Below are 26,555 nucleotides of genomic sequence, written 5' to 3' on the forward strand. Positions count from 1 at the left end.
TACTATTATCACCACTACTACTATTAACACTACCACTATCACCACTACTACTATCACCACTGCTACTATTATCACCACCACTGTCATCACTGCCACTGTCACCACTACTACTATTATCACCACCACTGTCATCACTGCCACTGTCACCACTACTACTATTATCACCACCACTGTCATCACTATAATATACTACAATTATCACCACCACTGTCATCACTATTGTCAGGTCAGACACTGTTCTGCTACTGGTACCATGTAATCCAGTACTACCTGTTCCATGGTCGGATCGTCGGCAAATAAACCGGCAGCCCCACTGGTCTAGGCCAGTGAGGAGGGTGACTAGACACCCTGCAGGATGACAAGCAAGACCTGTCAAAGGGCGGATGACCAATTTATGTCAACGACCATCTAGTAGGGTGGGTGGAGCTGGTTAGCCTTGGTTGGCAATCCACCTGGGAGAAGGAAAACTCTGAGGTAAGACCTGGATAGCCATAGTCAGGGATTCCACTCCCCTGTCCATAGGCTAGTGGTGAGCCCTCTCCTGACTTGGGAGGTTGGGGTGGGGTTTGTGTCCCTTCCCTATTTAAAAAAAAAAAAAAAAAAAGAATGAGCGAAACAAGAGAAGGAAGAGGGACAGAGGTCAGTGCATGCTGCCTGACCCTGACCCTGTTTTGCCGGGAACGGGGAAGTACTTGAGGGACGTTTGTACAACCAGGCACTTGAGCCCCCTGGCCATGTCGGTGCCGCCACACGAAGGCGTCCATCTACTGTGCTACAGAGGCAATATTAACCACAGATGCGCACATTCAATAACGTAATATGATAAGGAAATTCTAGGATAGACATTCTTATATATACTTAAGAACTGAGTACAACCAGGGGAATAATACAGACTAATGGTGTTTGGAGGAGTAGCGTCAAATTTAAGGCACTATGTTAGGGGGGAAGAAGGGAGTATTAGATTCTATTGTTTGGTTTTCATCTGAGAGAAATGGACAAATCAGACCACTTTCATACCTGGGTCGGTATTTTCGTCGGTTAACGAAGCTCCTTTGCACCTCTTCCTTAGCAATTTATAACAGATACCATTGGTTAATATCGATGAATATGTTATTTATGAGCGTACGGTGGTACTAGAATGATTTCAATGACACAGAAGAGGACAATAAGGTGTCATAAGCAAAATAAATCACTTAGGAAGAGGTTTTAGGGAGCTTCCTTAACCGACGAGAATAAGGATCTTAGTTATAGTTTCGTGAAATTTGATGTCATCAAGAAGTATTCTCGCCAGTTAAGGAAGCTTCCTTACACCTCTTCCTAAGCGATTTATTTTGTTTACCTTACTGTCCTCCTCTGTGTCAATTAAATCATTCAGATACCACCCTACTCAGCATACATAACATCCACCCATCCATCCATCATCCAATCCTATGTGGCCCAATAAGGAGCGTAGGGACCCGGGCTAGGCAAGTTGGTCCTGACATTTAAGATGAGAGTGACCAGCCTCACTCATCCCTGAGTGGCATTTCGTGAGCAATAAACCCCAACCATTCCTTGGATATAAACCTACACAGGCTCAATCCGATTGGAGCACCTTAATTGCCCACTAAACAACCAGGCACCATAAACTGGTTACATGGTTACCACCCAGCGTAGTAAATGGTTTCCTGGTGTACAGGAAACCGATTGGTTTGTCATTCAGTGTAGAGTCACCCATAGGCAGGAGGAAGAAGAAAGAATGAAGGAAGAAAAGACAGAAGAGGCAATGTAAAATCACCCGTAGGCAGAAGGAATAGGAAAGAATGAAGGAAAGAAAGACAGAGTAGGAAGGATGGAAGAGAGGAAAGTGAAGACACCCAAAGCAGCACGATATCGAGTGAGTGGATGGTGAGCGTCCCCACCTACCGAAGGTTTTGTAACATACAAATTGATATTAACTAGCCGTATCCAAAAATGAATCGCAAAGGAAGAGACGCTAAGAGATTTCTTAAATGACAAGAACACAACCTTAGTTATAAGGTAGGAATGAGTCTCCTTGGTTACAGGTCAAATGTCCTCCCATCTGACTTCATCTGGCCACTAACTGAGCAGGAAGAAGTTAGGGATCTTTGTCAGAGGAAATTAATCAGATTATACTGTTTTTACTCTAAATTGGCCGTATTGGAAGGATTTACGTGACAGAGGAGGACAGTAAGGAGTAATAAACAAAATAAAGAAAGGCGTAAGGGCTGGGTGATGTCCTCATGGGTGGTGTGTTTGTTCGTTGATATGTTGGTACGGGGGAATGATGTAAGGGTATTGAGAGAGAGAGAGAGAGAGAGAGAGAGAGAGAGAGAGAGAGAGACCAGTAGTTCGCAAATGGTAAGTATATAGATAAGTAGATAGACAGACAGATAGAGATACATATATACATACATTCATAAATAGACAGATGAATAAACAGAAGGACAAACAGACAGACAGATAGATAGACAGATACAAAGAAAAGATAGAAAGATACACATATCCCCACCTCTTCCTTAGAGAAAAAAATATTTGCATAAAAGGTAGGAAATGTACAAGGAAGAATTCACTTTGCCACAAACATTTATTCTTGCAAACAGTCACAACCACATGGTATATCGGTGTTCTGGGACGACGCTTCAGCTCTCCTGTGGTGGGTGGTATAACGGAGGATGTTCTAAACTGGTATGAGATGTCCACACCAGTATTTATGGCCAGCCGGCTTGGTGTACCCGGTGTTGCAGGCACTCAAAAATTGCAGGATAGTTTTTGGCACGAATATACCATTACCACCACCACCAACACAAACACCACTACCACCACCACCACCACCACCACCACCACCACCACCACCAATACAGCCACCACCACCACCACCACCAATACAACCACCACCACCACCACCACCAATATAACCACCACCACCACCACCACCACCACCACCACCACCACAACCACCGCCACCACCACCACCACAACCACCACCAATACAACCACCACTACCACCACCCACACCAATACAACCACCACTACCACCACCACTATCACTATTACTACTACTATCACCACCACACTGGACAGCTCTAATGCCAATGATAAAAAAATATTACATGACCTAATTCGATTCTAACGCTGACCTAACGTGGTTATGATGCTGACCTAACGTGATTCTAATGCTGACCTGACGTGATCCTAATGTTGACCTGACGTGATCCTAATGCTGACCTAACGTGATTCTAATGCTGATCTAATGTGATTCTAATGGTGACCTAACGTGATTCTAATGCTGACCTGACGTGATTCTAATGCTGACCTAATGTGATTCTAATGCTGACCTGACGTGATTCTAATGCTGACCTGACGTGATTCTGATGCTGACCTGACGTGATTCTAATGCTGACCTGACGTGATTCTAATGCTGACCTGATGATTCTAATGTTCTGGTGTCAACATCTTTTTCCATATGAAGTTGTAGTATCACACATTTTACATAATAATTTTTAAAGCTGTTTAGTCATAATTAACAGTGTGTAATAAAGTGTGAATGATGAACAACCAAATATCATTTCGCTGTTAGCTGTGGTATAGAAGAAGGTGGATGGCAGACCACAAGTGCCACCCTGTTTCAATTATAAAATGAAGGTTAGGAGAAGTGAAAAGATATCTGAATAGTGCGTAAGTGTAAAGTCCTGGGGAACCATTTATTATGTTGGCATATGTGAATGTACTTAATGCCATTTAATAGGTGTATAATGTGCTAGTAGAGTTGTCATTTATCTCTACTTTTTGCATAAGCCCAGAGTATATGTAAATGCTCGGCACCTCACTTTTTAGCTGACCTCAGCACCGCGCCCTAGTCGGCTCGGTGAGTGTACAGCGTCAGAAGCCGTTTTACAGTTTTAAAGGGAGGTGGTATCGCTCTTACATATCTCTCGGGTCGCAGTTATATTATTCTGTACCCAATAAAGAGAGATTTAATCTGCTCATTTCTGTCACCTTACGCTACCACTTAATAACAGACCAGCTTCCACCTTCTCGTGGCAGAGGACCTTTGGTGGGAAGTGTCGGGCAGTGACGGCGAGTAGCTGACGTGTACTACAGACAGTGTCGTCGATCCAACACGGTGGTCTAGTTATACTATACAGCAGAACACATTATTTTATTGGTGCTAGCGGTGGCACGATATTTAGTGCTAGCCGTGTACCGATACACTAATGCTGACCTGACGTGATTCTAATCCTGACCTAACGTGATTCTGATGCTGACCTAACGTGATTCTAATGCTGACCTAACGTGATTCTAATACTAACCTAACGTGATTCTAATGCTGACCTAACGTGATTCTAATGCTGACCTGACGTGATCTAATGCTGACTTGGCGTGATTCTAATGCTGACCTAACATCATTCTGATGCTAATTATTTCCCCACCTTCACCTGAAACTCTAATTATGACCTAATACACTCATCTCTCATTATCCCTAGTAATTATACCTTACATTATATGGCATTATAAATCATTAAGTTTGGCGGTCATTTCTGTCTCACCTGACTAGTCTTTGAGTTACCTTACCTTGCCTAACTTAAACTAACTTAGCCTAACCTAAATTAATGTACAATAACCGCAGCTCACAATAACAGCACAACCATTGCCATCATCACCATCACAACCACCACCATCACACCTACCATACCACCTCTACCACCACCACGATCATCACCACCATCATCAAGAACACCAATATAACCACAATAATAATTACCACCACAACCACCGTTACCATCACTACCATTACATTCACCACCACCATCATCATGGCTAAAATCACCATCACCACTGCCACAGCCACTACCACTACCACTGTTATCACCATCACCACCACCACATCTGCCACAATCACCACCAACGCCACAACACGTACAAATTTAACACGCAAAATCCATTACCAATTAAAGAAAGAGTTGAAGCAGGTAGTTCATGATTTCAGGCTTCCAGCACTGGTTGTCCCGCCCCTGTTATGTATTCTTGTTTTATTTATTATTATTTATTTTATCCATCGGTTTGATATTCATTTATTTGTCGAGTATATGTCAGTACTGGTGCGTGGGAAAAAATGGTGGTTTATGAGACAGATAGACAGACAGACAGACAAGGAGAGTGCAAGTGAATGGCTGGAATGAGAGACAGACAGACAGACAAGAAGATTGTAAGTGAATGGCTGGGATGAAAGAGAGAGAGAGAGAGAGAGAGAGAGAGAGACAGGCAGACAGACAGACAGAGACAGACAGACAGACAGACAGAGACAGACAAGGAGAGTGTAAATGAATGGCAGGGATAAGAGAGAGAGAGAGAGAGAGAGAGAGAGAGAGAGAGAGAGAGAGAGAGACAGAGACAGAGACAGACAGACAGACAGACAGACAGACACAGACAGGGAGAGACAGAGACTGAGACAGCGACAGAGACAGACAGACAGACAGACACAGACAGACAAGCTGATAGATAGACAGACAGACAGACAGGTAGACAGAATGACAGGCAGACAAACAGGCAAACAGACAAACTGAAACAGACACAGAGAATGATATAGACGGACATACAGAGACTGACACAGACACACAGAATGAGACAGACAGATAGACAGACATTGAAAAACACACAGAATGAGACAGACAGATAGACAGACATTGAAAAACACACACAATGAGACAGACAGATAGACAGACATTGAAAAACACACACAATGAGACAGACAGATAGACAGACATTGAAAAACACACACAATGAGACAGACAGATAGATAGACATTGAAAAACACACACAATGAGACAGACAGATAGATAGACATTGAAAAACACACACAATGAGACAGACAGATAGACAGACATTGAAAAACACACACAATGAGACAGACATAGAAAAAGATAGACAGATCGACAGACAAACATAAACAGAAAGTCAAACACAAACAGACAGACATGAACAGATATTCAGACACAGACAAACATTTAGATTGAGTGTCCTGTCAATAAGGACGGTGAGTATTGGCGCTGAAGTGGTGACAAGTGATGGTGGATGGGACACGGGAGGACTGATGGCCTTAAGGGAACGAGTTAGCAAGTCTCTGCTCAGGGTAGGATACGTAATGTATGTCGTGAGAGAGACAGACAGACAGACAGACAGACAGACAGAGACAGAGAGAGACAGAGACAGACAGACAGAGACAGAGAGAGACAGAGACAGACAGACAGACAGACAGACAGAGGAATTTGCCAACGATTTGGAAAATTACGTCTCGACTGCCCTCTTCGTTGGCAGTATTTTCCCACAAGAAGTAAAATATAATATGAACAGAAATATTCTGGGTTGAAGTAAGTACTGAATAGGTGTGTCACATCCTCACCACACTGAGGCTTCGTGCAATACCTTACTGATTGAAAGATATAAATCACCTACGTTAAACTAAGATTTATGTCGTTCATTGACATGTAATTATAGGATGGTCATTTGCTCACACATCATTCAGTATGTTTTCAACGCCAATCTTAAAGTACCCATGAATATTGCTATTCACTGGTCAATATCTTAACGTAAAAGTAACCCTAAAGCAACCCTAAAGTAGAAGCAACCATAAAGTGACCCAAGAGTAACCCTTAAATAAAAATAACCATAAAGTAACTAAAGGCAACCCTAAAGTAACCCTAAAAATTGTCATTCATTGGTCATGATCAGACTACATTAGGGTAATTACCTTTGAATCAGCGAGGCCGCGTATAACTTCCAGTAGTTGCAGTTTGTAACAAGACCCTTAGTATTACGAGTATTTCTGCTTCAGTGTTAATTGTCCTGTTTTTACCTTGCCATATGTAATTTCTTAGCAAGTAAGACACTATACATGGATCACTTTAAATGTGTTCTGCATTATAATTTTGATGCTTTTGTTTGCGTGCATTGTCAAGTAATGTTTTTTAAAACTTATAATCAGTTTCTATCTATCTATCTGTCTAATATCACGCTGCACGTATTGTTATATATCACTTTGCTTTAGTGTTTACTGCACGCCTGCATATCGGCATCAGCGCTAATCCGTTTTCGGTCACTTCTCAGCTCACTGGTTCATAAATGCTCTGAAGCGTTTTCCGCATATCAATTTAGTATTTATGTATTTATAATTATGAAAAAAAAAAAGCGTAATCAGACTTAATTCATATGACCTAAAATACCCCAATCATATATACAAATATTTACATATTTACATTATTTCCAAAACAATAGCTATATTTGTTATGGATTTGAAATTCTCGAACCTTCGAATTCGGTGAGTAGAGGTAAACACATGGGCGGATCCCGGAGTGTTGCCATACAGCCCAGGCAACATCCCTGTTTTGTCACATTGATGTTTAGCATATAGTGCTTTACATACACAGGCTGCATCTTCCACTGGTTATTACGTCCATTTCTCCCATACACATGACATGCAAACCATCCTTGGTGGACAAACGTTACTAATCTGGCTGAGAGAAAGGAAGATACCAAACCCTTATTAATCTGGAAAGTGATATGGACAACATCTTAGAAGTTTTCCTGGATCCGCCAATGAAAATGATCTGAACCCCTCGATGTAGCTTTGTTGTTTAATCCAGCTATATCTATTTATCTATCTATCTATATTTATATCTATATCTATCTATCTATCTATCTATTAAAAAATAGCCATATAAACTTAAATGCTATAGTACATAATCGTATTCTGTGCCATATACTTCCCCAAAACAAAGGAGTACAGTAAGGACGATGACAAAGTCGGGAGGTGAGCGTGGGGGCAAAGGGGTCAGTACAAGACAGCTTTGCATCTGTTATGCCACAAAGCAAGTGTGAGAGGAGAAGAAATGAGTTATCTGAGCTGAGCGTGTGGAGTTACATGGAGAGACAGACGGATAAATGAGGAGCTTAGGGAACATTGTAGTGTTGATGTGCTTGTGCTGTATAATGCTATAATCACCTTGAGACGGGGTCCTCTGGAGGGAAAGGAGAATGAGACTGACTAGGAGAACATTTGTGGGTGACGTGGAGGAGAATAGGAGGAGGGGGGGGGGTTAAGAAGACCGAGGACGAGGAGGAGGAATGGGACGGAGAAGTGTGAATCAGAGTGTTGTTGACTGGAGTAAGGGCAGCCTGATAGCGCCGACTGGCTAACAGGGGGCGATTTCTTCATGGCCACCCCTTCCAGGATAAAGGCATGTGGTTATTGATAGATAGACAGACAGATAGATAGATGACAGATAGATAGATAAATGCACAGATAGATAGACATAGATACATAGATAGATAGATACATAGATAGATTGATCGATTATTCCCTTAGTACTGTAATGATTAACTGCGAGTTGCCACGCATGAAAACGAAGTGGAGTGCGCAGCGGATTCATCGTTATTGGCTGATCTCATGCTTTGCCACCACGTTAGGCCATTTTTTTTTTTTTTTTTTTGTGCAAAGCAGAAGGAACCAAAGGCCAGAAGTCAGCAAAATAGTTAAGTCTTTAGGACGTGTACAGTACATCTTGTTGATCTTCCCTACCTGTCTACTTACTGTACTGTACCTACCTCCTTCATTTCGTGCCTGTCTACTTACTGTACATGCTTACCTACCTATTTTCCTACCTGCATACTTACCTCTCCACTTAATATTTACCTTTCTTCCTAATGTACCCTCAGTCCCTACCTCCCTACCCACATCCCTGGCTACCTGCCAACCTCCCTACCTCCTTATCTCCCTACCTGCCTTCCATTTAACCTCCCTGCCTAAGTCCCTACCTACCTCCCTAGCCCCTGCCTACCTCCCTTTGTATTTCCCTCCCTACCTACCTTCCTATCTTCCTGACTACCTAACTACCTAACTCCCCATCTTCCTGACTACCTTCCTACCTACCTTTATATTCACCTTCCTACCGACCTTCCTGAATATTCCCATCCCATAACGAGGTAACGACACAGGTGAGAATTTATTTATTTATTGATTTATTTATTTTGTGCAGTTTGCTAAATTCCAGTGGGGTATGTTAATATTGTGCGAGGACATAAACTACATTCCAGGTCTTCTCAGGTCATTCCAGGTCATTCCAGGTCTTTCCAGGTCTTCCCAGGTCAATCCATGTCTTTCCAGGTCATTCCAGTCATACCAAACCTGCCCAACATCTCATTTCTGTAGCACTGCATTCCATCAAATATTACCCATTGTCAGGTATCGGTGACTGAGTCCAGTTTATGTCGCTTCATTCTTTCATTAACACACTAGAGTAAATAAAAAAAAACGGATAATAGTTGAGGTGCCCTTGTTTCGCATTAATTTCAAGTATCAGCTCCAAATACTGTGAGTGCTTCAAATAATAATTATGTGCCACTGAAATTTGTTTTCTCTAATTCAAAAATCTGTTTTCTTTAATCAATTAATGGGTAACAATAATAATTTGCTTCTATAAGAGTCAAGTTACGGGACTAACTTACACCACGTGTAGACTAACACATACAACGAATATTCAGTAAATCCTGCTGTAAACACTCAGTCACTGTCTAGGGGTGAATGCCACTGAACGCATAATCTCACCCTCTGTTTCCATCCACGAGGACTTCTTCGTGCAAGCCTCCAAACAACAACTCTTCCCGGTTTAATCATATGTTAACCAAACGCGCAGCCAAAGATGGGGGAGCCCAAGGCCTCCCCCCACCCCTTCATTGCTAACAGAATAAGCTGAACTGAAGGAAGTCATGTACAAGTATATATATATATATATATATATATATATATATATATATATATATATATATATATCCTCATTTATTCACTCATGTATTGATTACTTTTCCTGAATTACTTTCTATTTAATCACGATGCATTTTAAAAATTAATCTATATACTATTGTGATATTTTCCAAGCAGCTGTATCTCAGGAGTAATGACACCCAAAGTTCACCCCCCCCTCCACACACACAACAAAATCCTGGCTACGCCCCTGCTCCCAACAAACGATCGATTTGCTCCAGCTGTGAAAATTGCTAAAGGCTGTCCATCATAGTTAATGACGACGCTGCTCCAATAAAGCCAACTGATGACAGGATGATGAAGGAATTATGTACACTGATGCCAATACCACTGCGGGTAGTTGTACAGTATATACCGAGGTCATGGACGTTACACACGTGGCAAGAGTGTTGGTCTCTGTGGGGTGGGACGCCTGCCAGGTCACCACACACTATGCCGAGAGAGAGAGAGAGAGAGAGAGAGAGAGAGAGAGGGAGAATCATTCTAAGAGGGGGCAAAGGGGCAGGGGTTCTAGTCCATTTGAACCCTACCAGTACACTCCATTAACACTTGCATTGTGTCCAGGATGTGAGGAGCATTTTCCCTCTTCCATCCTGGTTAGTAGGTCTTCAAGGTGTACTGTGTGTGTAGATCAACTTGAGCACCATAATAACTGGGTTGCTGACAAGTGTTCAATGACTGTTGGTCGAATGCCACACCTCAGGAGGGTCTATACCACTGACTATACTGTTCTTCTCTTAGTTAAAGCTACACACATAACCTGCCTTGGTAATCAATGGTCTGACATTCTTATTGTGGGTCGAAACCAGTGGAACTTATCTGGGGCATGAGTCCTTAATGGTGGCTGTATTTTGTGAAAGATTTCAATGTGAATTTCTCTGCCCTTCCATGCTATGTCCAGGATTTATTGCAGACATTTATGTGCAGCCCTCCAAAAGCGTTGTGTTACAGTTACAGTACAAAATAAATCGATAAGGAAAAGGAGTTAGGAAGTATTTTAACCTTAAGATATTACTGCTTTTGGCTTTCTACTTCCCACATAGTGTTGCATCATGCTTATAAGTCTGTCTTCGCCTGTGGGGCTGGAGGGGATTTCCTTGATGGGTAGAAAACATGAAACTCCCAACACGCACCGTCAGCCAACCTCTCTTAAGCTCCGCCTTCATCCTGGAACGTGGCCCCGCCCATCTTCACCACACTCCAGGCGGTGGGTGAGGGTCGGGGGTGGGACTCTTGAGTTCAGTTGGTTGGTGACGGGTATAATAACCTTAAAGCACTTGGTACAACACCGATACGCTTGGTTCAGTTATTGGTCCTACCCACTGCCACTGGGTGATGGACGATGGGCTTTCATCTGACTAAAGTAGTAGGCAAACCACGGAGTACATACCTGCATATGAAGAACAATAATTCACAAAAACGTGTGATATGTACAGAAATATGAAGCATAACTCGCTGGGAAAAAGGAAAGAGGTATTTCATTTTATTTCCTAGCGAGTTATATTTCATACATGTATATATTATTATTTATCACATACACACTTCCCACATATAGATGCTTACCTACATGCAACACATACAAGTGCCGCGATGCTGTGAATGCGGTAACGAATGGCTGTGAGTGTGTAAACTAGTGGCATTAAATAGGCCACGAAAGTCCTATTGCATATATATGGGTCTAATGTACTCGTATATTTACAAGGGTACTAACATCATGACTGGATGCGATGCTTGCTAAACATGTTTGAGGTAAGAACGTCTTTTATTAGTGTCTACAGGGCATATTTTTTTCCCTGCCATCTTGATTATCTCAACCTTTTTTCCCTTCCTAAAGATGGGGTAAGGTAGGGTTCAGATAAGAAGGGGAGAGAAAAGTTTGATACAAGGAGAACCATACTCTTTGTACCCTAACTTGGCCTAAAATCTCAATTTCTTCAACTTGAATGCTTAGTAGCAGCAATAGATTAACACCTGAAGACGATGCTAGTCACGAAGAAGTTCTATGGAAATGATGTAGAGCCGTGGCATTGTCATTTTCTGCCACTGAGCTACGTGAACTAAGCTGCTACAGAACGGAAACCTGAGCCAAGTTCAGGTGAAAAGAGTACAGTCAACAGCATGCCACGGTAATGGGCCACACGCTTATTTATTCGCAATAGAAGACCCCGGAATCCTGACTCCATATCACAGTTATTTATTTTTTTATTTGCTTATTATTTAGTTTATTGATAAACTGTCACTTATAGATTATATTTTTGGAACATTCCAAATTAAATAATGATCCAGTAATTATTAACACATAAGAACTAGAAAAAACAAGTGAGTAGGAACTTTAAAAAAAAACTGAAATATAATACAAAGTTCTATTTTCCAGACTAAAAATTTCTGAAGGAGGAACTGCCTTTAGTCTTGCTAAGAATTTTCATGAGAATTATAAATATGAGCGTATTTATCCTCAGAATTTATGCTTAGAATTTATCCCCAGAATTTATAATCAGAATTCATACTTAGAATGTATATTTAGAATTTACACTCACAATTTACACTTAGAACCTAAACTCAGAATTTATACTCGGAATATAAACTGAGAATTTATACTCAGATATTCATTACCCAGAATAAGATAAGAAATAATTCCACCCAGAGAATTATTCCTTCTGATCTAAAGATGACGTGATATTACCTGGACAAAATTATGAAACTTTTTGACACCTCCTGTATCAAAAAAGGATCCACAGTGAAGGCCCGCATTCTCGGAGACTCCCTTGTTCCCTAACACCTTTCCATAGGCGATTTATTTTGTTTATTGCTCCTTACTGTCCTCATCTTTGGCCATTAACTGATTTAAGTACCTTCATACTCAGAATAAATAACACAAGTTGATAATAACTAGTAATAAAAAATAAATCGATGAGGAAGAGGTGTTAGGGAGACTCCGCGACGAGAATACGAGTCAAGGGTCCGTATTCTCGTCGGTTAAACTCCCTAACACCTTTTCCTAAGAGATTCATTTTGCTTATTACACTTACTGTCCCATTTTGAGTTATAAAAATCCTTCAAACATCGCCATACTGAGCATAGATAACACACAAATTTATATGAGCTAGCCGTATCCCAAAATAAATCGCTTAGGAAGAGGTGTTAGGGGGGCCTCCTTAAGTGGCGGGAACACGAGTCAATATCTCATTCAAATACCGCCATACGCAGCATATCAAACAAATTTATATTCACTAGCCGTATCCCAAAACAAATTGCTGACAGAGAGGCGCTACAGGGGCCTCCTAAGTGGTTTGTATTCTCTTCACATTAGGAGGTTCCCTGATGCCTCTTTCCTAGCGATTTATCCCACGTAGTGTCTGCCGGTCTCGCGAAGGATGGCCCAGACGTAAAATATTCCCATGATACAGACGGCTGCATAGGTGAAGAAGAGGCCGGCCTGTGTTAAGCCGTCCACCATGGTTGTGTAGAGTTGTATGCTTAGGAAGGATACCACATTGCTGACTGTGATGCACGCACTGGACGCCTGTTGGCAGGAGGAGGAGGAGGAGGAGGAGGAGGAGAAGAAGAAGGATTAGGAGGAGGAGGAGGAGAAGAAGAAGAAGGATTAGGATTAGGAAGAGGAGGGGGAGGAGAAAAGGGAGAAGCAGAGGAGGACAAGAAAGAAGAGAAAAAGAAGAGGAGGACGAGGAGGAAGTGAAGAAGAAGAGGAAGAGGCAGAAAATACCCATTATTGACGGTTACCAATGAAGTAATACTGATGCATCCTTACTGTGGGAAGTGATTTATTGGCCGGTATTATGGTGCAGTTAAGAAGGTTGCTAACACCTCTTCCTTACCTATTTATTTCTGATTCTGCTCCGTTACTCTGTTCATGTATGTCATTCATGCTATCTATGTTGATGTTCAAAAGATATAAGAAGCAAAAGGAGGTTGTTAGTGAGTAGTTTGGAAAATAAATCCTTAATTAAGAGATGCTAGGGAGTCGTGCAAACGGGCCCTTGCCTTAAAAACAGGCGTGTGTTGGAGAGGGAGTTAATAAAGTCCATAAGAAGCCAAGTGAGTTTCGAAAGTCACTCCTAAATATAAATAATAATAATCATAAGAACATTCTCTCTCTCTCTCTCTCTCTCTCTCTCTCTCTCTCTCTCTCTCTCTCTCTCTGTATATCTATCTATCTATCTATATATCTATATATATATATATATATATATATATATATATATATATATACAGAGAGAGAGAGAGAGAGAGAGAGAGAGAGAGCCTCTGTGGTACAGCGGTAGAGTGTGCGATTCGCACGCTGGTGAGCGGGGGTTCGCCTCCCGCCAGAGTTGTAAAAACTTTGGGAAGCGTTCACCAAGCCACTTGCTACCTTGGCGGGCACCAGGGGTGCTGTGGTTGAACCAGTGTCGCATACTAGTATGCTTGCACCCAATCGGATTAAGGCGGGCCGATTACACTTGGTTCACACACTACACACACATCCAAAGCCACTACAACACTACAATCACACTCACAAGCACTTCTCACCCTACATACAGTCTCTACCAGACAGCCTAAGCCACTGGGTAGAGATACATTGGCTGTATCGTCTCTGCTTCGGTAGGGATAGGCCGATCCTGCAGTGGACCTCAACGGCTGATGATGATGATATATATATATATATATATATATATATATATATATATATATATATATATATATATATATATATATATATATATGGAGCCTCTGTGGTACAGAGGTAGAGTGTGCGTCTCGCACACTGGTGGACGGGGGTTTGCTCCTACAAGAGTTGTGAAGACTTTAGGAAACGTTCAACAAGCCACTGACCGCTTTGGTGGACATAAAGGGTGCTGTGGTTGAACCAGTGTAGGCAGGGCGATTACACTTGGTTCACAGACTACACACACATCGAAAGCCACTACAACACTACAATTGCACTCACAAGCACTTCTCACCCTACATACAGTCTCTACCAGACAGCCTAAGCCACTGGGTAGAAATACATTGGCTATATCGTCCCTGGTTCGGTAGGGATAGGCCGGTCCTGCAGTGGACCTCAACGGCTGATGATGATTATATATATATATATATATATATATATATATATATATATATATATATATATATATATATATATATATATATATATATATATATATATATATATATATATATAGCGATGAAAGGGTCCGTATCATTGCATGAAGGCAGGATAACGTTCCTATCAACACGATTTGTGAACGTACTGGACGTGCAAAGTTGACTGTCATAAAAATTCTTGCTGCAGCGTGCGGCCTGCCACCTGATGTCGTACCATGGCGGTGGAAAGAGGAGGACGACTTCCAGAGGTACAGATACGCTTCTGATGAGGGAAGTAATTAAGAATCCTCGACTGACAGCAGCAGAAAGGAAGAGAATGCATCCCAGCTGTTACAAGACGTCTCAATTTGAACTATCCAACACCACTTGCAAATGGAGCTGGGTTTGCCAAGCCGCACCGCAGCCAAGAAAGTGCTTCTTACTGACCGCATGAAGAAGCAGTGCATTCAGTTGCCAAGAAGTATGCACACTGGACATCGGATGAGTGGAGAAAAGTTATGTTTTCCTATGAAAGCACATTTCAGGTGTTCCAGGAGCGTTCTGCCAAGGTTCGTCGTCCTGCCTCACGTAGTCGATATGACCCTGCTTACAAGGTGCCGACTGTTAAGCACCCACAATCATTAATGATATGGGCGTGTTTATCAGGTGAAATGGGAAGGGGAGGCCTCTAATTTCTTCCTAAGAACTTGATGATGAATGGTGGCCGGTACATACAAGTTCTGATAGATCACTTGTTTAATTTTGTTGCTATTCATGGATGCGACTTTTTCATGCACGATTCAGCTCCATGTCACAAGTCAAGAAAGGTGACAAAATGGCTTCAGGATAATCGGATTGAGGCCCTCGACTAGCCTGGCAATAGTCCGGATCTAAATCCGACAGAAAACTGCTGGACAAAGATGAAGAAAATCATGGCAGAGAAGAAGACACCCAATCAGGACAACCTCAAGACTGAACTGACAAATGTTTGGTACAAAGAAATGTCCTTAGATTACTTTAGAGATCTAAGTGATTCCATGCCAAAACGCGTCCAAGTGGTCCTGAAAAACAAGGGAAGCATGATTTCATATTAATGAATAGCATATCATGAACAAACATTGTGATGTACTATGATTTGTTTTTTTTGTGTGTGTGTGTTTTTTTTTACATCTTGTGGGAGGAGGTCCTAAGTCAATTTGCGATAGCTATATGTATAGCCCATTGGACCCCAGGGGTGCTGGGCGAGGCATCGCACTGGGAGGGTACTAAGCGTACTGCCCTCCGCCTATCGGCTCACAGTCGCGAAGCTCATAGGTCCCTACCCGGGGGTTCCCTACTTTATCAAGACTTGAAAAATCCCAGTTCTGTCCAGTACTCGGGACACTGGGCTCCGATGGGTTATATACACACACACAGTAGAAATTATATATAACACTGAGGACCCTAAAATGCAATTCCATATACAGTACGTGTGAAAGTAGGAACTTAAGAAGCTCCCTAACACCTCTTCCTTAGCGACTTATTTTTGGATATGGCTGGTTAATATCCTTTCGTACGTTATTTATACAGAGTATGGTGAAGCTTGAAGGATTTACCTAACAGAGAATACGTGTTATAAGTAAACTGAATCTCCTAGGAAAAGCTGTTAGGGAGCTTCCTTATTCCGACGAGAATACGACCTCGTGCCCTGTGACCTTGGCCCGTATTTTGGTCGGCTAAGGAAGCATCCAGACACCTTTCCCTAAGCGATTTATTTTGCTTATTACACCTCACTGTCCTATTCTGCGTGAACTAAATCCTTCTGATGTCTCCATGCTGGGCATAAATAACGTACAAAAGAGTATTAACCAGCCATATCAAAAAATAAATCGCTGATTGAGAGGTGCTAAGGAGTATGTGACCTTGGCCTTTGACCCCTTGTTATCAAAATGGAATCGCGTTATCTTTCATTTATTCCCAATCCTTTTATATAATAATTTTTGACTGAAATCAAATAAGAATTGTTTGATTTTCCTTCCAACGCTAGTATTGACACACACACGCACACACACACACACACACGCACACACACACACACAGAGCAAAGCAATACACCCGTACCTGTGCCCTGATGCTGGTGGGGAAATATTCGAAGGTCACAAGATAGATCGCTGAACCGATGCCGAAGTTGCAACTGAAGGCCAGCAACATGAAGCAGACCAGCGCCAGCCACGGCCACGCAGAGAGAGGGAGCCCGAGACTGTGTCAAGGAGAGCAAGGAAGAGAAGGAGGCTTAGAGTAGTGCCTATCGAGTGTGCGAGGTGGGAAAAATAATTTTTTTCTGCCCATTATGACGGAAAAATGATCCACAGAGAAAGAGAGGGCTCGGGGCTTTGTCAAGGAAAGCAAGGAAGAGATAAAACCTTAAATCAGTGCCTGTCGGGTGTGCCAGGCCACTTAGGCGGAAACATGATCATCTTTTCCGCCAAGTCCGTCGGACAAAGAGGCTCCCTAGCACCTCATCCTCAGCTATTTGATTTTGGATATGGCTGCCTTCTGTACGTTATTTATGCAGAGTATGGTGATGTTACAAGGGATTATCTATAGCCGAATCGGACAGAAAGGTGCACTGAGTAAAATAAACCGCATAGGAAAAGGCGTTAGGGAGCTTCGTTAACCGACGAGAATACGGTCCATCTGTCTGGAAGGGAAGGCATAGCCCACACCCCCGCATACAACCGTCCAAGGAGGTGCATCTTAATCGTAAACTATTTCTATAGTTTTATGTCTGGTTACATCTCTTAGATATCTTGTGGAGGTTTGAGCTTCATCCCAGTAATTTACAACTGACGCAGGTCCTTCCATCGACTGACTTATTATTTTTTTCTTTTTTTGTATCTTCAGTTAATGTTATTTAGCTTTGCATATATTGTTTCCCTAGAAATGAAAAGGCTAGATTCTGGCGTTCATGAATACCTTCACTACTTGATACCTCTCATAAGTCAAATTCGTCTGGAGGTTGCGACTGTTAGATAAATTTAGATCTTCTCTTTATCCATTTACCTACAGCCAGACGCCATAATCCAGTAAGGGGTTGCCACAAACAAATCGCCTCCATGTCGCCCTGTCCACTGCCATTTCGCTGCCCTCCCGTCAGCTCACACCCCTCTCTCTCATATACCTCTCCATTCCATCTCCGGAACTCATCCTCGGTCTCCTCCTCCCTCTCCCCCCTCCACTTCACTCACATACGCTGTCCTCAGTAATCTCTTGCTCTCCATCCTCTCCACATGGCCAAACTACCACAATGTACTTCTCCTAATGCTTTCTCTCACATCCACATTCACACTTTTTCTGCGTTGCATAAATCCTTCCAGTATTGCCACTGTCTGCATAAATAACGTACAAAAGGATATTAACCAGCCATATCCAAAAATAAATCACAGAGGAAGAGGTGCTAGGGAGCTTCCTTAACCGACAAGACTAGGCATGAGACTTAAAGAATTCTGCTGGTGCCACACACGACCCCAAACCCACCAGCCCCTGTAGTACTTGGAAGTGGAGGCGACTGTACACAGGTATACTCCACACACCCCTAAGCAGCTGTTCGAGGAGGATGGTCTTGGGTGTAAACTACTGTACTACCACGATTTATGTCTGGCTGGGCAGGAGGTTCATACATACCTTCACTACTTAATGTCTCTCCCAAAATAAAATTATTTGGAAACAGCAGACTGGTATATTCCCAAAATAAAATTATTTGGAAACAGCAGACTGGTATAAATAGGCTGTCAGACTGAAGGGATAATTTTTGTACAGGGGCCAGTATTCTCGTCGGTTAAGGAAGCTCCATGGCACCTCTTCGTAAGCTATTTATTATTAGATGACTGGTTAATATCCTTTTGTACGTTGTGTATGTAAAGTGAGGGGGTAATAGGAGATTTTACATAAAATATGACAGAAAAACAAAATAAGCAAAACAAATAGCTAAGGAAAAGGTATTAGGGAACTTCCTATCTGACGAGAATATGGGGCCTGGAACTACAGACAAGGGCAAAAGTTAGCCTATTATTCCACTGTGTCTACTGCAAGCTCTGGGTAGGTGTATGGGCAGAGAAAAATACCAAGCCTCTCCCAGCATAGGAATAACAGCAGCAGAGGGAAGTGTATGTAGAAGATGCGAAAAATTAGGGAAATAAATATAATAGGCCTCTCTCAGTTAAGGAATGTTAGTCACAGGAGGAAAGTGATGAGTAGATGAGTTAGATTATTAGGAATGTTAGGCAGAGAAACTTACCAAGTTTCTCTCAGATTAGGAGTATTAGCCAACCAAAAAAAAGTGACGAGTAGAAGAGGTGAAACAGGCAAAGTTTGTCCTCGACATTAAAAAAGTCAATGCTCTGGCCAGCAAGAAGCTAAAGAAAAACCTAGTGTAAAAGGATAGAGATAAAGAAAAAGAAAAAAAACACAAGTTTCTTTGTTCTTTTTTTCGTGTCCGGCTCTGGGTAAAGGCTTCAGGGCCTATTCCCAAGTCCTAATAGTGCTCCTTGGGGCCCAGTAGTCCTCCTACGTCTCCACATGTCACCACTTCGGCTCTAACACCCACCAACCATATTGAATACATGCTAGGGCTGTCTCATACAGGACTGGTGTACTGCTATTAGCGGGGGTACTTTTATGACATGTCGGCGGGTCATCTGGTCAATCAGAAAAGTCTGATTTCCAAGAAATTCAATCCTTAAACTGTTCACTGCCCCAGCCAGGATTCGAACCTATGTCCGTTAGGACTGCAGGCCGCCTCCCTACCGATGTAATTTTACTTGATAAAGTTCAACTTGCCTGGTATTGGTTCCATAGACAGTGTGTGAAATGTTAGCTTGTGGCATGATGGTGTTAAGCTGCATATGGACTGGCGGTGGAATCAAGTATGTTATGGTCCCCAGCGCTGTATAAGCCAGCAGCATCACCACCAGAGAGATGATGAGGCACCAACGGCGGCCCAGTCGGTCCACCAGTGCAGTCATGGCCAGACATCCACACAGGGACACTGACATTACTAAGAACAAACTCAGGTTGGCATCCAGCATCACTCCGGAACTTACCATCATTCTCATCATGTTCACGTTTAACACCTTGACGCCTACAAATGCAGCAATGATGTGTAGGCCACATATAACCACCTGTCTTTTAATGATTTCGCGAGTCAGGAGAGCAGCCCATCTTGAACTGCCATCCTGCTGCTGATTTAGATTTTTCAGATGATTCAGCTCCTTATTCACATTGTCACTGGAAGGTCTCAGCTGCCGAAGGACTGACAAAGCTTCAGCCTCCTTTCCATGGATGGCAAGGTAGTTCGGGCTGTCTGGGAAGACAAACAGGAGTCCAGCACAGAACAAGGCCACAACACCAATGTTGACGAAGCTGATGTGATACCAGGGAAGAACCATGCCCAGCCCAGCCACCATCATGAACCCAAGGCATATCATCACATCCAAGAATGCAAGCGCGAGACCACGGATGTTGGTGCTGGCAATTTCAGTCATATAGCTGCTTCCACCAGTCACAAGTAAGGACGATCCTACTCCCATCGAAAATCTGCAAGATACAGCTAGATTTGAGCTTGTATTTTCTCAGCCAGTTACAGGAAGGTCTCACTATAATAGCTGACTTCTAGGTGACATAGGGACTTCACAGCACCTCTTACTTAGCCATGTACTTTGTCTATTATAGCTAGGCATTCCCCTGTGGACTATTTATGTAGTTTAATGGCGAGAGTTCCATCAGTCTCATTCAAGAGGATCTTGATAAGTAGTGCATGACATAGATGATGGACTGTCAATAGGTCACCAAAGCCACATTAAAATACAGAGCTAAAGCAGGTTTGTGTTGCAATAAATACATCACAACCTTTTCCTCTGCAACCTGGGGAAAACCGGCATATCAGATTAACAGTAAACAGTGAAACATAAACAGGCTAATTTTGTGGAATTTCCCGTCCTGTGGATTTAGCGTGTTAGTGTACTATTCCCGCCAATAGTTCTGAAGCCTTCTCTCTACACCAGAAATTCACATCTTTATTGCCTACCTCTTCCTTGCCTACTCACTCATTCCTTCCAGCTAGATGGCAAAATCCATGCCTAATTTTTTCTTTGTTTAGATCTTCGTTTTTAACCCTCTCGTTACCATTTGATGCAGGCTGTGTCCTACCGCGAGCGAGTACTCGGGAGGCGGGCCTCGGCACCCAAGGCCACACACTGAGAGATCTCCCCTTGTCACTGCGCTATTCCTGACCATAAACAAATTATTCTCACACCCTTCCTGATGGTTCGATAGTCTTTTTTTTTTAATAGTAATGCTAAATAAATGTACTTGCTTATGGTGCTGTAAAAAAGATCAGCCGAATGTAAATTATGCCTTAATATATTTATTTGTTTTTTTTTTCAGTTTTTTCTAATAGAAATATATTTTTATGGTATATGTTACTGAGAAAAAGTTGTGGGGAATTTATATGGCTACATTTTGGTGTATAAATAATTAGTGTAGGTCAATTAGGGCCGATTTTACGGAACGTGAAAGGAAATAATCTTACACTTGAGCAAGGCTCATAACACGCTGACTGGAACAGTGGGGCGACGCTGGGTGCAGAGTGAGTTGAGCGCGGCGGAGTGATACACAAGAACGCAAGTAGTACTTTGTTATGGCCTAGAAATCATTCCATAAAAAATAAAGCAGGGGCCGTTTCGCACGATGGAACTGGCGTCGAATGGTAATGTGCATTTGAAATGGGCACAGGCGCAGCCTACGTCAAATGATAATGAGCAGTTGATATTTGCATTGGACCCATAAACACCAGAGGGTTAATCACAAAACAAGGATCTGGATTTGTAAAGGGAGGGTCCTTTCTTCTTCTTCTTCTTCTTCTTCTTCTTCTTTTCCGTCTTTTCTCTTCTTCTTCTCCTTTCCTTTTATTCTTCTTCTAATCTCGCTTCTTTTTTTTTTGTCTTCTTCTTCTCCTCCTCCTCCTACTTTTCTTCCTCATCATTTCCTCTTCCTCCTCGTCCATATTTTGGAACCACAAACTGAGTTGCACAGGACCTGCACGGAATATGGTGAACTTAAGGAAACTGGCCACTTCAACAGGATATTTCCAGAGCTCTGTCACTGAAGTTATGCTGAAGGATTGCCTGTGAATTGCAAGAGAGCACTGTGAAAGTCAAGGTCCCTATTCTCGTTGGGTAAGGAAGCTCCCTAGAATCTCTTCCTTAGCAATATATTGCTGGATATCGATAGCTAATATCAGTTTATATTACTCAGGACTGTAAATTCAAAACTCTGTAACCCTGTAGGCATTTCTGAGGAAAAATTGTTATACAGCATATTTGCAAAGTTCAAAGTCTCCTAAATATGGATCCACTATATAACATTGAAACAGAGGCCTCAGTTTTTTGTATTTTTCATCGAAACAACATGACCACCACTGGATATTGTAAACCTGATTGGAAGCGAAATAGCCCCTTACTCCATGTACACTGTGCAGAGAAGCAACATCATAGCATCAGTTCTAATAAATCTAATATATTGTTAGCGAATACAGCCAAATTATCTGCAAATATATATATATATATATATATATATATATATATATATATATATATATATATATATATATATATATATATATGTGTGTGTGTGTGTGTGTGTGTGTGTGTGTATGTGTGTGTGTGTGGAGGTACTCACCATCCACTCACTCGATGTAGTGCTGCTCTCGGGCTTCTGCTCTTTCCACTCCTCCATCCTTCTTTCCTTCCATCCTTTTCTATCATTCCTTCATTCCTTCCTCGCCTTTCTGCCTATGAGTGACTTTGCACTCCCTCTCCTGTCTTCTTGTCCTTCATTCTTTTCTCTTCCTTCAGCCTGTGGGTGACTCTACACTGAGTGACAAGCCAAAAACTTTCCTGCACATCAGGAAACCATTTACTCGGCTGGGAGGTAACCATATAACCAAATTTTGGCGCCTGGTGGTTTAGTGAGTAATTACGGCGTTCCAGTTAGATTGAGCAGGTGAAGGTTTATATCCAAGGGGTGGCTGGAGTTTATTGCTCAAGTAATGCCACCCGGGCATGAATGAGGCTGGTCATTCTCATCCTAAATATCAGGACCAATATGCCTAGCCCCGGGCTTCTATGTTTCTCATGGGGCAATGCAGAATTGGATGATGGATATATATATATATATATATATATATATATATATATATATATATATATATATATATATATATATATATATATATATATTGCCAGACGCCTCAATCCCGTTTGGGGTGGCCACAAACAAATCGCCTCCACGTCGTCCTGTCCCCCGCCATTTCACTGCTCTGCTCCCAACTCACACCCCCCTTTCTCATATACCTCTCCACCCCATCCCTCCATCTTATCCTTGGCCTCCCCCTCCCTATTCCCCCCTCCACCTCACTCACATACACTCTCTTCGTCAGTCTTTCACCCCCCATCCTCTCCATATGGCCAAACCACCTCAGTGTGTTTCTCATAACACTTCCTATCACATCCACATCCACACCACAACGCTCCTTTATATCCTCATTCGTCAGCCTGTCTCTCCATGTGACTCCACAGGTTCCTGTTAAATAACTCATTTCCACTGCTCTCACTCTTGACTTGTGTTCTTCCAACAATGTCCAAGCTTCACTTCCATACGTTAGAGTTGGTATCACAATACTGTCATGTAGTAACTTTTTCACTTCCATGCTCACTTCCCTGTTTCTTATCACTGCTTTCAAAGAACCAGCAACCTTTCTTCCCTGCTGCACCCTTTCAAGCACTTCACCCTCCAAACCTCCATCCTTACTCATCACACTACCCAAGTATTTAAACGTATTCACATTTTCCAATTCCTCACCATCCAATCTCGCTGTACATTCACTGACTTCACCTCTCTCAAAAACCATCACTTTACTCTTCCCTACATTTACCTTTAGATTCCGTTTTTTGCACACTCTCCCAAACCCATCCACGAAGCCTTGCAGCTCCCCTTCGTCTTCACTCAACAACACAGTATCATCTGCAAACAACAGTACAGGGAGTTTCCAAACACTATCCTCTCTCACTTCAACATCCACTACCCTACCTTGTACCTCTTTTAATACCCCATCCATGAACAGATTGAACAGCCATGGAGACATGACACATCCCTGTTTCAACCCAACCTCCAAAGAGAAAAATTCACTTAGTTCACCATCCACACGCACTGCAGCCTTAGGACCATCATACATACTCTTCACAGCATTCAACAACTTTGCATCTACTCCATATATTTTTAATACTTTCCACAGTCCTTGTCTATCCACCCTGTCATATGCTTTCTCCAAATCCATGAAAGCCGCATAGAACTTCTTTCCCTTCTCTAGAAACTTTTCCACTAAATATCTAAGAATGAATATCTGATTTACACAACCTCTTCCTTTCCTAAAGCCTCCCTGTTCTTCTCCAACTAATTTCTCTGTTCTTTCCCTAACTCTGTCAATAAGTATCCTACCATACACTTTTCCTATTATACCAAGAAGACAAATGCCCCAATGATTACCACACACTTCTTTTTCCCTTTTTCCTTTGTACATGGGAATAATTATACCTGACTTCCAATCCTCCGGGACTCTACCTTCCTCCCAGGCCAGCCTGCACATCTTCCACATCCATTCTACTACTATCTCTCCCCCATGCTTCAGCATTTCACCACACACTCCATCAATTCCTGGGGCTTTGCCCATTCTGACTTTCTTCATTGCTTCCACAACTTCTATCCTACTGATTTCTTCCTGTCTTCTCACCTCCTTCTTTCTCCCAGCCATTCCCCAGGCACTTATACTCGCATTACTTCCATCCTGTATGTTCAACAATTCCTTAAAGTGTTCTCTCCATCTGCTCACTTTTTCTCCCTTCCCCACTAGTAATTTACCATTTTTATCTTTCACTCCCCTGCTAACCTCACTTCCACCCTGTCTTACTCTCTTCACCTCTTTCCAGAACATTTTCTTACAGTCCCTCCACTTTACACTCAAATTCCTTCCAAATTCCTCATCCACTCTCTTCTTACTCTCTCTTACTAATCTTTTCACCTCTCTCTCTTTCTACATATAACTCTCTTCCGCCTCTCAACTTCTTCCACGCCCCTACTTCTCATCCATTCATTGTATGCTTTCTTCTTTTGTACCACAGCCTGTCTCACCTCTTCAGGTCCACCACGCTGTTCCTTGCACCCCCCTTCGTTGTCTCTTCCACACACCACATCACATGCTGCACACACACACACACACACACACACACACACACACATATTATATATCTATATATCTATATCTATCTATCTATCTATCTATCTATCTATCTATATATATATATATATATATATATATATATATATATATATATATATATATGCATGTGTGTGTGTGTGTGTGTGTGTGTGTGTGTTGGACTGTAGTAGTAGTTGTTCCTCAGGCAGTCTGGCCGAACAGCCCCGAGTCTCTTAGGAAGGCCATGGCCGAGCCCAGGCTTCCCACAGAGCTCTCAAAGAGTGTATGTTGTGTTGTTGGCGTAGGTGATTGTGTGCAATGCAGTCTTCCATAATGTGCAGTGTATGGGGTGCTGTGTTGCATCCTGGAAAGACATTAGCGACGGAGTCATCCAGCCTCTTCTGGTAGCTTAAGAGGGCTGGATGGTGCCCACATCTCAGCCTGGCCAGGTTGACCTGCCCTCACAAGGGAGATAGGATTCAGAAGGGTGGATGTCAGGAGGTCGTGCATACAGCTGTGTTGTCTTTAAGTGACTGAATGGAGAAGCGAGTGATCTGAGTGTTGATATGCTTCTGGAAGCTGGTCTGAGGTGGGCGAGAGGGGAGAGATGACAGTATTTGTGTATGGTATCGTGTGCTGGGTGTTGTTTTGATGTTCCTTGGTGTGGGTGGATGTGCTGCCATGTAATATAGTGGATGTTGTGGGTTTGTGGAGGCTGCAGCAAGAAACTGGGTGTCTCTCATGTCTAGGTGACCCTTGACTTTGAGGACTTTGGTTTCTTGATGTAGATGGTCTGTGGGTGTAGTAGCTGTGCAGCCTGTGATTATTTTTAGGGCCTTGTTCTGTATGGTCTGTAGAGTGTTGTAGTGTGTTTAGGTGAGGTTAGAAGCCCAGGCAGGGCTTGCATAATTCATCACTGAACGTATTTATTGTTTGTATACTGTGGTGGTGGTTTCGTTGTTGTGTCCGAATGTTGTATGGGCAAGTGACCTCTAAGCATTGAGTCTTGGTGTTATTTTATTTTTAATGTTTGTGATGTGTTGTTTAAGTGACATCGATGGATTGTATGTTACACCAAGAATTTTGTGTGTGTGTGTGTGTATGTGTGGTAGGGGAGTGTTGTTTATGGTGAGGTGTGGGATGTGACTGTGCTCTGCTGTCCAGTTTGTGAGAAGGGTCACCGTAGATTTGGCTGAGGCTATTTTGATCCTGTTTGTGGTGAACCATTCGTGTAGTGAGTTGAGGTAAGGCTGAATGATGTGTGCAGCTGTGTTTGCATTTTGGTGCGTACATGTAAGTGTTATATCATCTTCACAGGAAGCTATGTGTATCTGTGGTGTGTGGGGTGTGGGTATGTCG

At 42.4% G+C, this 26,555-nt stretch overlaps 1 protein-coding gene across 1 annotated transcript; it reads right to left on the reverse strand.

The window, feature by feature from the left end:
• Window positions 1–640: 640 nt before the first annotated feature.
• LOC145407420 (facilitated trehalose transporter Tret1-like) lies at window positions 641–20,472 on the reverse strand. The gene is made up of 3 exons (XM_080278349.1): window positions 19,724–20,472; window positions 17,006–17,144; window positions 641–772 (listed from the first exon to the last, which is right to left on the reverse strand). The coding sequence occupies exons 1-3, from the start codon at window positions 20,470–20,472 to the stop codon at window positions 641–643; spliced, it is 1,020 nt and encodes a 339-aa protein (XP_080134475.1).
• Window positions 20,473–26,555: the final 6,083 nt, after the last annotated feature.

This window comes from Coenobita brevimanus, chromosome 73 (genome assembly GCF_032717465.1).
Source record: "Coenobita brevimanus isolate Jiangsu-jjx chromosome 73, ASM3271746v2, whole genome shotgun sequence".
In the NCBI taxonomy this organism is placed as follows: Eukaryota; Metazoa; Arthropoda; class Malacostraca; order Decapoda; family Coenobitidae; genus Coenobita; species Coenobita brevimanus.

Excerpts from the sequence above, each read along its gene's own strand:
- LOC145407420 (XM_080278349.1), bottom strand. The coding sequence starts at position 20,472 with ATGGGAGTAGGATCGTCCTTACTTGTGACTGGTGGAAGCAGCTATATG. Across the intron at positions 17,145-19,723 it reads GTCTATGGAACCAATACCAG|TCTCGGGCTCCCTCTCTCTG; the intron begins GCAAGTTGAACT and ends TCCTTGACACAG. Across the intron at positions 773-17,005 it reads CCACCAGCATCAGGGCACAG|CACAGTAGATGGACGCCTTC; the intron begins GTACGGGTGTAT and ends TTGCCTCTGTAG.